Source organism: Arvicanthis niloticus, chromosome 24 (assembly GCF_011762505.2).
Source record: "Arvicanthis niloticus isolate mArvNil1 chromosome 24, mArvNil1.pat.X, whole genome shotgun sequence".
NCBI classification, from domain to species: domain Eukaryota; kingdom Metazoa; phylum Chordata; class Mammalia; order Rodentia; family Muridae; genus Arvicanthis; species Arvicanthis niloticus.
Genome location: NC_133432.1, coordinates 22,509,869 through 22,524,735, shown reverse-complemented (window position 1 = coordinate 22,524,735; position 14,867 = coordinate 22,509,869). Strand labels below are relative to the sequence as shown.

Genomic DNA, 14,867 nt, shown 5'->3' with positions numbered 1-14,867 from the left:
ACTGTCTAGCCTACTTAGAAACTTTCATGCAAAAGCAAGAGACCCTCAGTTTTTTAAAGCAAAGTAGGTGGTGTCCTTAGAACCTCTAGCTCCTCATCCACAGACAGATATGCACATGTGCACGTACACACATGTACACACACATAAATGAAACATAAGAAGAAAATCAGAAAAAAATAAAGGAAGAAAGAACAGCATCTTGAACATCCTAATTGAACCCTCCCTGTCAGAGTGCACACATGAGGGTTACTGTTCAATGACTACATTATTTTCTGCGACTAAACATGTTAGGATGTTTAACGTATTGTACTGTGATGGCGTGTGCCTTTTGGCCCTGGTGTTAATTACCACAGAGAAATCTTCTGTCTAGGAGCATGACCTGTGAAGAGGCTGGGAACCCTGCATTGACCCTTACAGAGATTTCTGTCCTCACACCTTCACTCGCGGTGGTTTTGAATGTGTGGAGGCAGCTTTCCCTTTGTGAAGCATCCTAGAAAGGCCTGTGTTCTGCTTGTCTCTAGCACTCTGGAGGATACGTAGCTTAGAGCTGGTTCCTTTTGAGTTGATTCTTGGCAGTGGGCCCTAGCTTCCTTCCTGCCAGGTCTAGTGTCTCTTAGGGCAGAGAGGAGATCAGATGCAGATAGCACAGGCATAATTTCTGCCTCCTGAATCTCTCAGCTGAAGAGCCCTTTCCCTCCTCCCAAGAGCTGAAGGAAGAACACATTCATCATGCAGGGCAATGAGCAGGAAAGAGCTGTAGCTCTGTCTACTCCATAGCAGAGTGTGGGATGAAATTCTTTCTGTTTACAATTCAGCTGTCTCTTGGTAGTTTGCATGGAACTTGAAGTCATTTTAAGCTGTTCTCTTGTGCTCAGCTGGTGAGCCAGCTCATCTATAAACTTGTTCTTATAGGTTCAAGAGAAGCTTTTTGTAAGTTATGGACGTCTGAGATGTGGGGGGAGAGAGATGGAGGGGGGAGGGAGGGAGGGAGGGAGGGAGGGAGGGAGAGAGAGAGAGAGAGAGAGAGAGAGAGAGAGAGAGAGAGAGAGAGAGAGAACACATAAATGCATTGGCTAGCCAGGAATCAATATGTTGAAAACAGATGACCACTTATCCCCAGTCCAGCCAGTGCCATACACAATTCTGGAAGATGCCTGTGGGTCTCTGCAGACAGAGAAGCCTTTCTGACAGTTTTATCGTCTTTCTTCTGAGAAACGGAGGAGGTCTTGAGCACCCATCATCCCTTCTCAGTCTCTGCCAGAGGAAGGATGGCTCCAAGTGCAGCTGCAGTGGAAAGAGCATTCCCTCACTGCAGCTGAAACAATTCCTCCATATAGCTCGTCCCATTTCAATAGTAAACTGTCTGTTTAAAGCAAAACAAAGAAGGCAAGTGGGAGTTGGAAAGGAGAGTTTATGCCAGGAAATGGAAATGAGTTGCTGAGGAAGTCTGTCTTGGTTATGGTTTCAGAGTTATTAAAAAGGCTCAATTGCTAGTTTGTCATATCTTTGTGTATGTTTCTGTGAACTTCTAATTCTCCGAAAACATTGAGGCTAAAATAGCAAGTCAGATTTTAATTAGAGAGCGCACCACTGTTGGGAGAAATGATGGGCTCGGAGCTCTTAAGCCTTAGCATCCTGCACCAGTTTTGCCTTCCAAAACGGGTAGTAGAAGTAGGTAGAGTTATAGTGTCCTCTGGTCCTTCTTTCTTCCTGATGGCTCTGAGCTGTCCAGAGAGTGATTAAGGCTCTGTCAGAGCAGGTGGGGTTTGCTATTGGAAGTGATGTTTCAATAGTGTTTCCAGCTGGCTCCAGGTATGAAGCAGAGCCTAGGAGTATGTGATGTCATTTGAAGGTAATTTGTCCTTACCTTTGATCTAGCTGGAATGTGAGCCTGGAGCTGTTCTACAGCTGTGCAGTATTCAGTCCTCAAGTGTTAGGGTAGGGTCGACTTCCCTCATTCTACGGTGAGGAATTGAGGTGGGAGAGATGGATGGTTACTTGGCATGGCTGCCATGGAGGCCAAAGCTCTTCTGGGCAGTGCATGCCTGCTAAACATACTCTTTCCAGTAAAACACCTGTTCCTCCTCACCTCCTCCTTTCCTCCTCAAAAGGACAACCAATAATTTACCTGCTTCTCTGAGTTTTCTTCATTCCTACCTGTAGAGAACATCCTACATGTAGACAAATATAGCATATTTCGAGTGTGTAGTTTTAGTTACCAACTTGCTATAACATAACCTAGAATTACTAGAGAAAAGAACCTTCGTTGAGGAATCAACTTAGTTTGGTTGGTTTGTGGCCTTGTCTGTTGGGGGTTGTCCTTACAGTTAATTGATGAAGGAAAAGCCATGCCCATTATGGCTGGCACCATTCCCTGTGTGGGGTGTTCTGATCTGTGTAAGACAAAAAAAAAAGAAAGAAAAAGAAAGAAAGAAAGAAAGAAAGAAAGAAAGAAAGAAAGAAAGAAAGAAAGAAAACTGGGTAAGAGCTTACAGGCAAGAATCCATTCATTTCTCTGTTATCTTGATTGTGGCTGTGAGGGAACCAGCTGCTTGAGGTTTTGCCTCAACTACCCTCAGTAATGGAGAGTAACCTGGAATTGTAAGCCATGTAGACAGCTTTCTTTTCCTAAGCTGCTTTTAATCAGGTTATTTTTTTTTAACACAACAGAAATCAAACTAGAAGAGAATGTAAACTAAGTGGGCTGTCTGTCTCTGCCCTTCTTTCCCTGACTCTGAGACAGTTTCATGCTCTTACCTATTCCCACAGGTAAGTCACTGAGCCTAAGGTGTGTGGCACAGTTACAGTCATACCCAGTCTTACCAGTCTTCTGAGAGAAGCACTCCCCATAGAGGGCAGGAGAGAGCCAGAGGATCTCAGAGACCCACGTGAGCCACCAACCAGCTTCCAGGCCTTGGTAAAGTCACTATGCCCCTCTGGACTTCATCTGTATGATGTCTGGTACATGTCACTTCCCACCTGGGAGAGACTACCTTTATCAGAATGCTAAATATGGCACGTAGTTCCCTTTGATTTACATATTATTTTTAGATATGTATTGGAGGAAAGGCTAATAAAATATGCATGCATCAAAAAGTATTATCTCATTCTTAAATTTTGTTTCTCCTGGATCAATGGATGATTGCTAAAATTAGTATCTCACCACATGGGGATATTGTGCTTTTAAAAGGATCCTGCTAATCAAGGTTAGATAGTGATGTGTTTCATAAAGTCTCAGTGTCCTTCCTCAGCTACAGTGTTTGTGAGGCCTGTGCATGAGTCTGGCTTCCTCAGCACCCACATTTTAGAATCTTTCATTATTGTTTCCTTCTTTTCGAGCACTTGTGTCTTTTAGCAGAAACAAGAGGATTCCCATTGAAATGGACAGACATTCAAACAAGATGCCCATCAGTAGTCTATCATGTAGACATGTATATTTTTGTTAGTGTGTGTGTGTTTTTGTTTTGTTTTGCTTTGCTTTGTTGTTTGTTTGATTTTCAAGACAGGGTTTCTCTGTGTGGCCCTGGTTGTCCTGAAACTTACTTTGTAGACCAGGCTGGCCCAGAACTCAGCGGTTTGCCTCCAGTGAACCCACTGCTCTTCTCCTTCTCCACGAGCTCCTTTCGCTGGACTTTTCTTTCCAGGCTATATCGTCTGTGCCAGCCACCACACCCACCTGTTTCAGAGCACGCTTAGTTCCCTGACACTCTGCCCTCTCAGGACCGTGTTGCTGACTGGCCTTTTGCAGTCTCCCATGTTTCCATTGGGAGTATCAAAACCTGCATGCATTGATAGCGTTATAGATCGATAGGGTTTCTGCACTGTATGGACTTTTCAGTGTTGTTCCCTCAATGCATTTACTAGTTTCATTCTTCTCTTGCTTTTAAGTCCATCTCTTTCCATACACTCCTCAGGGCTTCAGTGATAGAGTCCATTTTTAGACAGCTGTGTTAAAGGTTGGAGCTAAGGCATTGTCCCAAGTATTGGTAACATAATGGACTTTCCCCCTCCCATCTCTCCAACTACCTAGAAAATACTAAAGAAACATTAATTGTGCCATGCATATTGCCAAACTACAGGCTTTACCTGTTTTTGAATTTGACTGGCAACTTGTCAAGAGGCCCCAAAATAAGAGTGTAGCACTCAGAAGTCATTGGTCAACAGTCATGTAGCCATGACATTTCTAAGAAGATTGATGTCTTGTATCCACTTCACATGGGCATGGAGAGATAGTAGAGAAGGAACTTCCAGGAGGTGTTAAGGACTAAACACCAGACTGATGACAAGATATGATGGAAGACCATGAGGTTGTTCTGAATGATGGATGCTTTCCTCACTCAGATGATTGTGGGTAAACCTCTGAGGTAGGCTAAATGATTAATCTGGGGCTGGAGAGCTGGCTCAGACGTTAAGAACACTGAACATTCTTCCAGAGGACCCAGGTTCAATTCCTAGTACTCACATAGTTGCTCGCAACTGTCTGTGACTCCAGTTCCAGGAGTTCCAACACCCTTACACAGAAATACATTTAAGCAAAACACCAATGCACATAAATTAGAAGTGGTTAATAGTCTCCATAGGCTCATGAATGTGAACACTTGGTCCCAAGTTGGTGACACTGTTTTGGGGGAGGAGGAGGAGGAGATGATGATGATGATGATGATGATGATGATGATGATGATGATGATTGGGATACCTTTAGTATGTGAGGTCTTTTTGGTAGAAGTACATCACTGGTATGTGTCTGTTACTCCAGGTCTTTGCAGTAGGAGACAGAGAACAGAGAGTCATTGGACCTTGATGTCCATCCAGTCTAGTCAATTGAGGTCAATGGGTTCAGGGGGAAACAATTTCCTGGTTAGTTTGTATTGTCAGCTTAACCCAGCTTGGAGTCTCACGGGTAGAGGAAACTGCAATTGCAGAATTGGCAGGGTCAGCTTGGCCTGGGGGTAAGTCTGTGAGTGATTGTCTTGATTGTTGGTTGATGTAGGCTAGCTTGGATCAGTGTACGAGGTGCTATTCATGGGTGGATAGTCTTGGGTTATATAAGAAAGCTAGGTTAGTGTGAGCTTGGGAGCAAGCTGCAGAGCATAAGGCAGTAAACAATATTCTTCTGTAGTTGGCTTTTAAATTTCTACTTAATTTCCTGCCCTGACTTCCCTCAATGATAGATTGTAACCTGAAAGTGTAGACTAAATAAACCCTTCCTCTTCAAGTAGCTTTGGTCCAAGTGTTTGATCACAGCAACAGAATAAAACTAGAAAGTCCTGTTTTGAAAAATAAGCTGAACAGTAGTAGTGGAGACACTTGGCATTAACTTCTGACCACCCCCCCCCCCCACACACACACACATGTTTACCTGCATACACAGCTGAGGTCATCACTCATTCAATCTCACCAATTTCTTTTTTTCTCTGGTGTTAGGATCCTTTGTACACCTTTATGAAGTCTTGTTTTAAATGCAGATGAATCTCGTGATGTTTAGTTTTAAATATCAGATTGCAAAAAATCTAGAATGACCTGGGGAGAAAGTTTCAGTTGATGAATTAGCTAGATCAGGTTGGCCTATGAACATATCTATGGAGGATTGTCTTAATTGTTAGTTAAGATTGGAGGGCTCAGCCCATTGTGGGTGGAGCCATTTCCTGGCAGTGTTTTCTTACTGTATAGGACAGGAGAAAGCCAGATGATGCAAGTTCCCTGAGTGTTAGATGTCCGGTGTTAGACATCTGCACGCAGCTTAGAACAGACCACTCCAGACCAAACAGTTCAGGGGCCGGGGGTTATTCAGGAGATAGGGCAAATATGAGGGGAAGAAGATGGAAGAGAGAGGAAGAAGAGAAGTAGAGGCTGTCCATGACCACGTGGAGAGAGGGGGAGGGGAAGGGAAGGGGAGAGAGGACAGACAGAGAAGCTAGAGGCAAGAGATTAAGAGAGGAAGGAGGGGGCAAGCAGCCCCTTTTATAGTGGGCCAGGCTTACCTGGCTGTTGCCAGGTAACTGTGGGAAGGGGCATACCTGACTGTTGCCAGGTAACTGTGGAGGTGGAGTTTAGACAGAATACTAACATTGAGTATATTTCTGTCTCTCTGCCATTGATAGTGACTATGTTGTTCTTAGCCGCTTGACTTTCTTCCTCAACCTCTCAATGTGATGGAATGTAATTTTGATCTGCAAGGTGACTAAACCTTCTCCCCTGAAATGTTTTGGTCAAGATATTTTATCACAGCAACAGAAATGAAATTAGAACAAATCTTAATTATTTTGTCTTTAATAAATATATGGTGTCTGTTTGGTTATGGAGGTGTAGGAAAGAGGGATGTACTGCCATAGTTGAAAAATGCATATCATTGTTACTGTTATACTTTGTGACAACATCTTGCCATATTCTTCAAGCTGGCCTGTGCTTGTTGATCAGGTTGGCCTCAAACATGGAGTCTTTTTGCCTCAGCCTCTTGAATACCTAGTGCTAGAGATACAGGCACGAACCACATCTGACTTTTAAAAAAATTGTTTCAAGAATTACCATTTCCCATGAATCTTGAGTATTTCCAGCTCATTGCTCATAGCATACTGAGGTCAGGTGCTTAATGCTCACATATGCTATGACATACTCACATATAATTTCACACACCCCATGAACTTACTCTTATAAATACTGATGCTGTTTCACAATTTCCCTTTAAAACTTGACAAATTTAAAATTATAGGAATACAACAAATCCCAAAATGCTTTCCTTCAACTCTAAAAAATATCTGCAAACTATCAACCATTTTTTCCAAGCTCATAATTTTTGTAGAAGAATGTCAATAGCTATATCAGTGGCTAAGAGAAGTAGAAAGAGAGACTTTTCCAAAGACCTTAAAATGGAGACTGAGTCACCTTCTAAAAGCTACTGAGACTTGACTGTGTTAATGTGTGGGAGTCTTCTATAGGCAAGGCGAAAGGTCTTACTATGGCTGTGATGGAGTTAAAGCAGAGACAGAGCCTTTTCTCCACACTGGGGCTCTGTCAGAATAATGTTTGGCCAGGTGTTAATCTGTGTCCTAAGGGGAGGGCTGGAAATCATTATTCATCCCCCTGAGAGGCAGGAGGGGAAGCTGAGGCTTGCCTCCTGGGAGGGTGCCAGGGCCAGGGCCTGCCCCTTGCTTACTGACATATGCCATTTGCAATGAAGACAGCTGAAGTCCATTTGAGGAATTCTGCTGTCAGCCAGCCAAGAGAGAGAGAGACTCAGAGGGAGAGGCAGGCTGCTTGGCAAGGCAGTCTGGAGTGCAGTTTCCGGAGCAAGATCACTCAGTGTTGTGGGCACTAGGGAAGGTGTGTGGGGATGTGAAGAGGTGAAGGACCCTCTGGAAACAGTGTGTTTTCCTGTTTACCTCCTCTGGCTCCTCCTCCTTTCAGTATATCTCCATGCCTTTGAAGCTTGGAGTCTGAAAGAATCCTTTGTGGACGCTGCACAGTGGGCTTTTTTTCTTCCCTTTTTTCCCCCTGACTCTTTCTGCTCTGAGGGCAGGAGGTGAAAGGATGATCAAGTCAAGCTGGTTCTACGTTAAGTTCAAGTACACAGACAAGGTAAGTCAGTATGTTTTCTTTTCTCAAGGGACGCCTGCTTCTCCCTGAGGTCTCGGGTTGACAGATCTTCCAGTGACTCTGAAAGAAAAGGAGCCCAGGAGTGTTAAATGTGAATGTGTTTTCTCTAGCTTTAGGATTCCTGGGTGAAACCTGGGTTTTAGTGCTTTGAATTTGACTTCATCGCTGCCCAAGAGGAAGGTACCTTCCCTGTGCTTGAGAGGAAACGTTCTTTAAAGAGGAACAATAATGAAGCCGCTGTAGCTGCTCGAGGTTGAATAGAGAGCTGGGGTATTTGTTCTGACACTGGTTACATTTGGTTCTGAAACAACTGGTCACTCTCCTTACGTATAGCTTGATTAATCAGAAGTTAGATATTTGTTCTTATTTACTGACTTTAGCCTTCATGTATAGGTGAGCTTTACAAGGTTATTTGGGTGTTGAAATAATCTCCAACATGTGTTCTGGTACTATATGAGACCACTGCTTTACTCTCTCCTCAGGGATGTTTTAGGGAACATATGTATGTTTGTTGTATGTGAAGCCTTGATGCTAGAACCATTGTCTTTCTTTCCTGTAACATACCGTTGTCAATGGTTAGGATAAGAGTGTGTACTTGCATTAGTATATATTCCCTGTATACAGTGATGGAATTCTCAATGACAGCTACATTCACCTGTAACGTGTACTTTGTACATACTCACTCCACCCCCCCACCCCCCAACCCCCCAATCCCCATATGTCCTCACTTGCCTGGGGCTGCCTGCCACGGTTTTGATTCTGGGCTTTCTGTATTACTTATTCTTTTTGGAACTAGCAATATTAGAAATGAGGTTTTCATGTAAATCTAACATGCTTCCTTCTTGAAATTTTCATTCATTTGCTTGTTCAAAACATGAACATAACAATTGTAGAATTAATCTATGAGTGTGGGATGGGGATGTGGTGAAATAGAAAAGTCAAGACTCTGTGTGTATGTGTGTGTGTGTGTGTCTGTGTCTGTGTCTGTCAGTCTATACCCATCTATCTCTTTCTTTGTAGACAGGGCCTCATAGCACAGTATGGCCTCAAAACTTACTCTGTAGCAGATGACATTGAACTTCTGACCCTCTTTTACTTCCTAACTGCTGGCATTGTAATTGTGCAACAGCATGTGCGGTTTATGTGATGCTGGAGATTGAACCAAAGGGGCTTCACACATGCTAGGCAAGGGCTTTACAAAACAAGCCGCATCCCCAGGACTCCTTGCTTGTCGATATATCTGCTTAAGCAGTTTAAAAAAAAAAAATGCCTCCTTCTGTTTGGATTTGTTTCTGGTTTTGTTGATTCTGACAATGTTTATTTCACTGACAGCAATGGTATGTGTTTACCCACAATGAAATTACATGTTTGTTTGTTTTAATTTAAAAGACCCTTTTTCCATTTTAAAGCCATTTGCTTTAACAGTTAAGGCTGTTTGTGTTTGGTGTTGAAAAGATTATCCTCCAGCCCGGATTCATCTTTGTGCCTCTGAGAAGCCTTCTACCCCATTGTTTGTTGGTAGGAATTTGGGTATTTAGATGTCTAGTGTGCCTTTCTAACCTTTTTATATATATATATATATATTTTGAATGTTTCTTCTTGGGAATGTGAAATCAGGAGTTACATCAGGGGGGACAAAACAAAGCGAAAGGGGGTACTTTTTCAATAGGGCTCTGCACAGGAAGAGAAAGAAAATGGTAATGGCTTCATCTCAGTGGTCACATTTCACTTCCTTGAGCACATATAGGGCACTTTACATAGCAAGACGTGGCACAGCAAAAATGCAAACTCTTTGAAGCTTTAGTACATTAAAGAAGACCCTCTTTGCTTTTATTAGTAGAAAAAAAATTGGAAGCCTCGGGTTCATTTTTGATATACATCTTGGGCTCCAGATCTCAGTAGTTCACTGCATAATTTCTGTTGGGTCAACAGTGACTTTTTGTTGTATATTACACTCCCCCTTCCAATCCCCCCCCCCCCCCGTTTATCTATTTTGTAAAGATTTTAAAAGATCCTAATGTAAACACATTTACAGAGATACGCTTATAAAACAAACTTAAATCATACTTTGTATTCTTTTTTAAAAGCCCCCTGCCCCCTTTTTGAGACAGGATATCATTATGCAGCCCAAGCAGGTCTGGAGTTCTTTATGTTCCTGCCTCATCCTCCTAAGTACTGGGATTACAGGTGTGCTCCCCACTCCTCTCAGTAAATAAGTCTTATTATTGCCACACAGACATGCATAAGCCTTTATAACACTTTCCATCCATATTATTTGAAACCATTGGTTTTTTTGTTTATTATTTTTTTCTAAGCTGATAGCCTGCTGGTATTTGGATGTTGATTCTTTGAGAACAGTGGAGGCTTTCTCAGCTGCTGATTATTCTAATTTGAGGAGCTCACGCACCAGATGGTCACCACAGTTCATTGTCTGACACCCAAGAAGAATAAGGACATGTAGACAAGAAGTGAGAAAACATAGATATATTATGGAAGGCTCCTGGGAATCTGGACTAGATTGGGATCTGGGCTAGATGTTTCTACGTTCTTGGTCTTTTATCCAAAGAATTGTAAATAAGGGCTTATACAGACTTGTAAAAGAGGCAAGGTAAGACTGCAGAGATGGCTCAGCAGTTAAGAGCACCTGACTGCTCTTTCAGAGGTCCTATGTTCAATTCCCAGCAACCACAGTGTGGCTCACAACCATGAGATTTGATGCCCTTTTCTGGTGTGCAGGCATACATGCAGTCTGGATACTGCATACACAATAAGTAATGGTATAGGTTACAGAGGAAGAAACTGTCTAGGTTGACAGTGGGCCACATGAGTGAGAATATTTAAAGAAAACTAAGAAGAGGAAGGACTGGTTACTAAGGGCTAGGCATGATTAGTAACTAAAGGGCATAGTTTGGGTGTTTCTCTACTTTGAGTGATAGGTTGGCCATATAACTATTTCTCTACTTTGTGTACATTATCCCATATGTATCTGATTTTAACATATGCACACATAGTTTTGTATCAGATAACAAGTAGAGGGTTCTCTTTAAAAGGTTACTTGATGATAAAGTATTGCCTTACTATATGAACATGCATCCAAAACCATTTCAGGGCCAATCAACCTTTTCATTCTTTAGAACAGGATACATTGAGAGTACATTTGAATGAAAACTGTCTAAATTTGATTATGACCAGGGGTAGAGAAAATTACCATGGTTTGTAAGTAGGAATACCATTATTCAGAGGTAGGGATACTTGTAACTGGAAGCAGGTATGAACTAAGGAGGTTCTGAGGTTATGAAGTGCGTTGTTAGAAAAGGGGTGTGTGTGCATAGTGTATGCAGGTGACGGGACTAGGCTGCCAAGTGCATTAATGAGAGTATTATATGCATAAGCCAAGATTCAATGGGAGTCTGAGTTACTAAAGTATCACCTATGTTTGCTTGCTTCTGATGAGACTCTGCGTATGTGAGCTTGTGCATTTTGATGGTGGTGCTAGGGATCAAGCCTACAACCTTCTGCTTGCTCTATAGGCATTTCATCAATGATCTAAATCCCCTCCTGAAACTTAATGCTTTTGCACATGATTGTTGAGTGTTCTCTCCCCATTGAATGCCCTTGATATCCTTGTAAAGGAAGTCTGACAATGGAGAGGAAGGTTTAGTTTCAGTTTACAGTTGAAGTATGCAGTTGGGGGAAAGTTAAGGCAGCAAGAAGTGGAAGCAACTGGTCATATTACATCAGGAAGCAGAAAATGATGATCTTTTTTCATTGGCTGTTTTCTTTCCATTGGTTGTTTAATTCCCTGTCTTAGTTAGGGTTTCTGTTGCTGCAACAAAAATACCATGATAAAAACACAAGTTGGGGAGGGATGGGTTTATTCCACGTATACTTTAAGATCATAGTCCATTACTGGAAAGGAACTCAGGGCAAGAACCTGGAACGAGGAGCCAATGCAGAGGCCATGGAACTTGCTGCTGACTGGCTTGCTTCCCATGGCTTTCTCAGCTTGCTTTCTATAGAACCCAGGACCAACAGCCTAGAGATGATACCACCACCATGGGGCTAGGTCCTCCCCGATTGATCACTAATTGAGAAAATGCTGTAAAGCTGGATCTCATGGAGGCATTTCCTCAATGGAGGCTTCTTTCTCTCTGATGACTCTCTCTTATGTCACTCCCTTTCTCCTTTTGTACGGTCTGGGATCTCAGCCAGGAATGTGACCCAGTCCAGTATGTAGATGTCACCATGTCTATTAGTGTAGTCCATATCACCCTACCCAGGCTCGACCGTCTTCCAGGTTAGCATGACTGTCACAGTTACATCAATCCTGTGCTCATGCCACATTGCTTTGGCTATTATAGCTTTGTAATATTATTTTGAAATTAGGAAGAATGAATTGTTCAAGTTTTTCAAAGAAAGTTTTGTGTGTGTGATTTTGTTAAGATGTTTCACTGTATCCGTAGGTTGCCTTGGGTAAGGTAGTCATCTTAATACCGTGTCTATGAATGATAGTTAAGGCTTAATAGTAAGTCCATGAGCAGGAGAGAACTTTCCAGTAATTTATTTTCTTTAGTTTTTTTTTTTTTTTTCACTTTTTCTTGTCATTGTTGTGGACATGTAATACAAGTACACATGTGCATTTTCACACACATTGTAGGTGAGTCTGTATATTCATCCCTGTAAATGCCTGTGGCAGACACCAGGAGTCTTCCTTAGTCTCCCTTCACCTTATTCTTTGAGGCAGGGTTTTTCCACTGATATAGGTAACTTAGCCTAGCCAAGGATCCTGTCTTTGCTTTTCTTAGGGAGTAAGGGGACCACCATGTTTTTTGCTTTTTTTAAATTTACATGGCTTCTGGGAAATCCAGATCCTGGTCCTCATGCCGGCTGTGTACATGCCATGTAGTATTCAGCCAATTATCAGGCTCTAAAACGTTTTTTTTGATTTTTTTTGTTTACCGAGACAGGCTTCTTTGGAGTAGCTTTCTGGTTGTTTGTTGGTTTGATATGCGTTTGCAATTGTTCCTTAAAACAATTTTATGGTGCTTGCTTTAAGATCTTGATCAGACAATGCTGATCTGTCTTTATTCCAGGGTTTTTGTCTGCTGATTGCCTCTTCTGAGTGAAAATAAATCTTTTTTTTTTTTTTCCTTCTGGACTGGGTTTTTGTGTAAGTTTAGAGATTTGATTGAATGTTGCATAGTTTAGGTGTTAAGTGTTAGACTGGATATTGTCTAAACCTTCTGTTTCTTGCTTGTCTTTCTGTGATAGTTGTCTGTGAAACATGGGGATAATTTCAGGAAGTCAAGGCCTAGCTTGACATCTGCGCTTTTGTTGTGAACATGTGTGCCACAGTTCCAGACAAACCCTGTTGCTCGTGCCTTGGTTGGAGAAGAGTTGTGTAGCATACAGTATTCTGTAACTAGCAGGTAGTTCTGGAAGTCTGGACTATTAGAGACAAAAGCAATTGTGTGTGTGTGGGGGGGGGGGGTGTTTTGTGGACATTTTGTGCTTTTGTTTAAAGTGTGAATTCTATGAGCCCTACCACTCCCAATCCAAGGGCTTTCTGTTATGTTAATTGTGGCTCCAGGTTTCAAGTCTGCATTCGTTATTTCCTTTTTGGGAAGAAGCTATTTTAGCTTATAATTGGAAGATCCAGTCCATCATGGTGGGGCGGGCAGGGCAGTGTGAATGTGGGACAGCTGATCACACTCCACCCACAGTCAGGAAGCAGTGAGATGAACACCACTGCTCAGCTGGCTTTCTCCGCCCCGTGGCATCTGGGAGCCCAGCCATTGGAAGGAGTCCTTCCATATTTGAGTAGGCTTTTCTTCTTCTGTTAGCCCTCTCTGGAAACACCCTCATAGATATGCTCAGAGGTGATTGTAAATTCTGGCATATTGACAATGAAGATTAACGTCCACAAAACCTGTTTTCTCTCTACCTGTCAGAGTCTAATTATATTTGTTAGGCCTATAAAATATGTTTACTTTCCTGCAAGCAGAAGTGCCTTATGGTGCACCTGAGGAGGATGTGATTAGATGTTAAACCGCACAGTGAGTAATCCTTCATTCTGAGTGCTAGGGGGCAGGAGGATCAGGAGTTCAAGGTCATCCTCTAGAAGTTAGTGATGAAAAAAATGATTGTGTTGTCTGTGCGTTGCATAGGACTTGGTAATAGTTGCTGATTGTCTTTAGTTATCTTCATTGTCTCTAAACAGAAGTATCAGTCATACCTCTTAAACTGATCTAGAAAATCTCCCGATTTAAACTTACCTTACTTTGTGTGAATTGTATGATCAATCATATATACATATGCTACACACCCTTTGGTTGCAATTTCATCAAACTATGAAACTGTATAATAGCATCGTTTTCACACTGTTTTCTTTTTCTGATAACCTTTTACACTTTTGTGTGTGTGTGTGTGTGCATGTATACACTCATGTGTGCATGGTACGCATGTGTAGGTTACAGGATAACTGGCAGGAATTGGATCTCTTTTACGTTTTCGTGGGTCCTGGGTAATTGAACCCAGATTGTCACTCACACTGGCTGCCTGACAGTTTTGTTTTAAAGTTGATAGAAGAAGAAGCAATCTATTTAATCTTCTTATAAGCCTCAGTGTAATATGAGGCTTTATTAGGGAGGAGAAAATATGCTTTGTTTGTTTGTTAGGCCCGTCTTTTAAAACCAACTCTGAGCTTAAGTGCTATCAAACACTAATGCTAGCCTCCTTTGGAAACCTCCTACTGTACTTCTGCATACACCGGGTGCTCCAGCACAGCCTTTCAGTTCTCAGTTAATTTGATATTGATTTACACAGCACATTTGGGCAATTTACATAATTATGATGACTGTATTTAAACTATTAGTAATATTTTATATAATTTTATTTGCTTCTTCGTTAGAATGAAGCAGTAAATTTTTGTCACTACAACAAATGGGGACAGGCAAAGAAATATAAGCTAGTGGAATACAAACTGCAGATAATGGCCCTGGAATCCCTGGCGGCTCCCTTCCCCAGCTGTGGAACATGAAAGTTCCTGTCTTCTCCACTTTTCCTTTTTCTTTAGTATCTTTGAACGGTTTGTTGTTGTTGTTGTGTTTTGTTTTACACTGCATGGTCTTGACTCTGCTGTAAATATTCATCATTCTTAAGCTGGAGTCATTTCACTATAAAAATCATTCATGATTCTGACACTTTTCTGTCATAAGAGAGACAAAATTCCAGCAAGGGGAGGGAGATCACAGGAAGTTCCATCCTTACCTGTG

General features: G+C 42.0%; 1 protein-coding gene across 7 annotated transcripts in view; it reads left to right on the top strand.

Annotated features, from left to right (window-relative positions):
* Positions 1–14,867, top strand: part of Auts2 (activator of transcription and developmental regulator AUTS2) — a 1,059,321-nt gene that overhangs the window by 333,398 nt on the left and 711,056 nt on the right. The window contains exon 1 of one of the 7 annotated variants that reach the window (XM_076923069.1): positions 7,330–7,575. The exons of the other annotated variants lie outside the window; for them this stretch is intronic. Within the exon in view, the coding sequence (XP_076779184.1) occupies positions 7,528–7,575 (48 nt within the window). The 5' untranslated portion in view covers positions 7,330–7,527. Of the gene's footprint in view, positions 1–7,329; positions 7,576–14,867 lie in introns of those variants that run through there. 7 annotated transcript variants of the gene reach the window in all.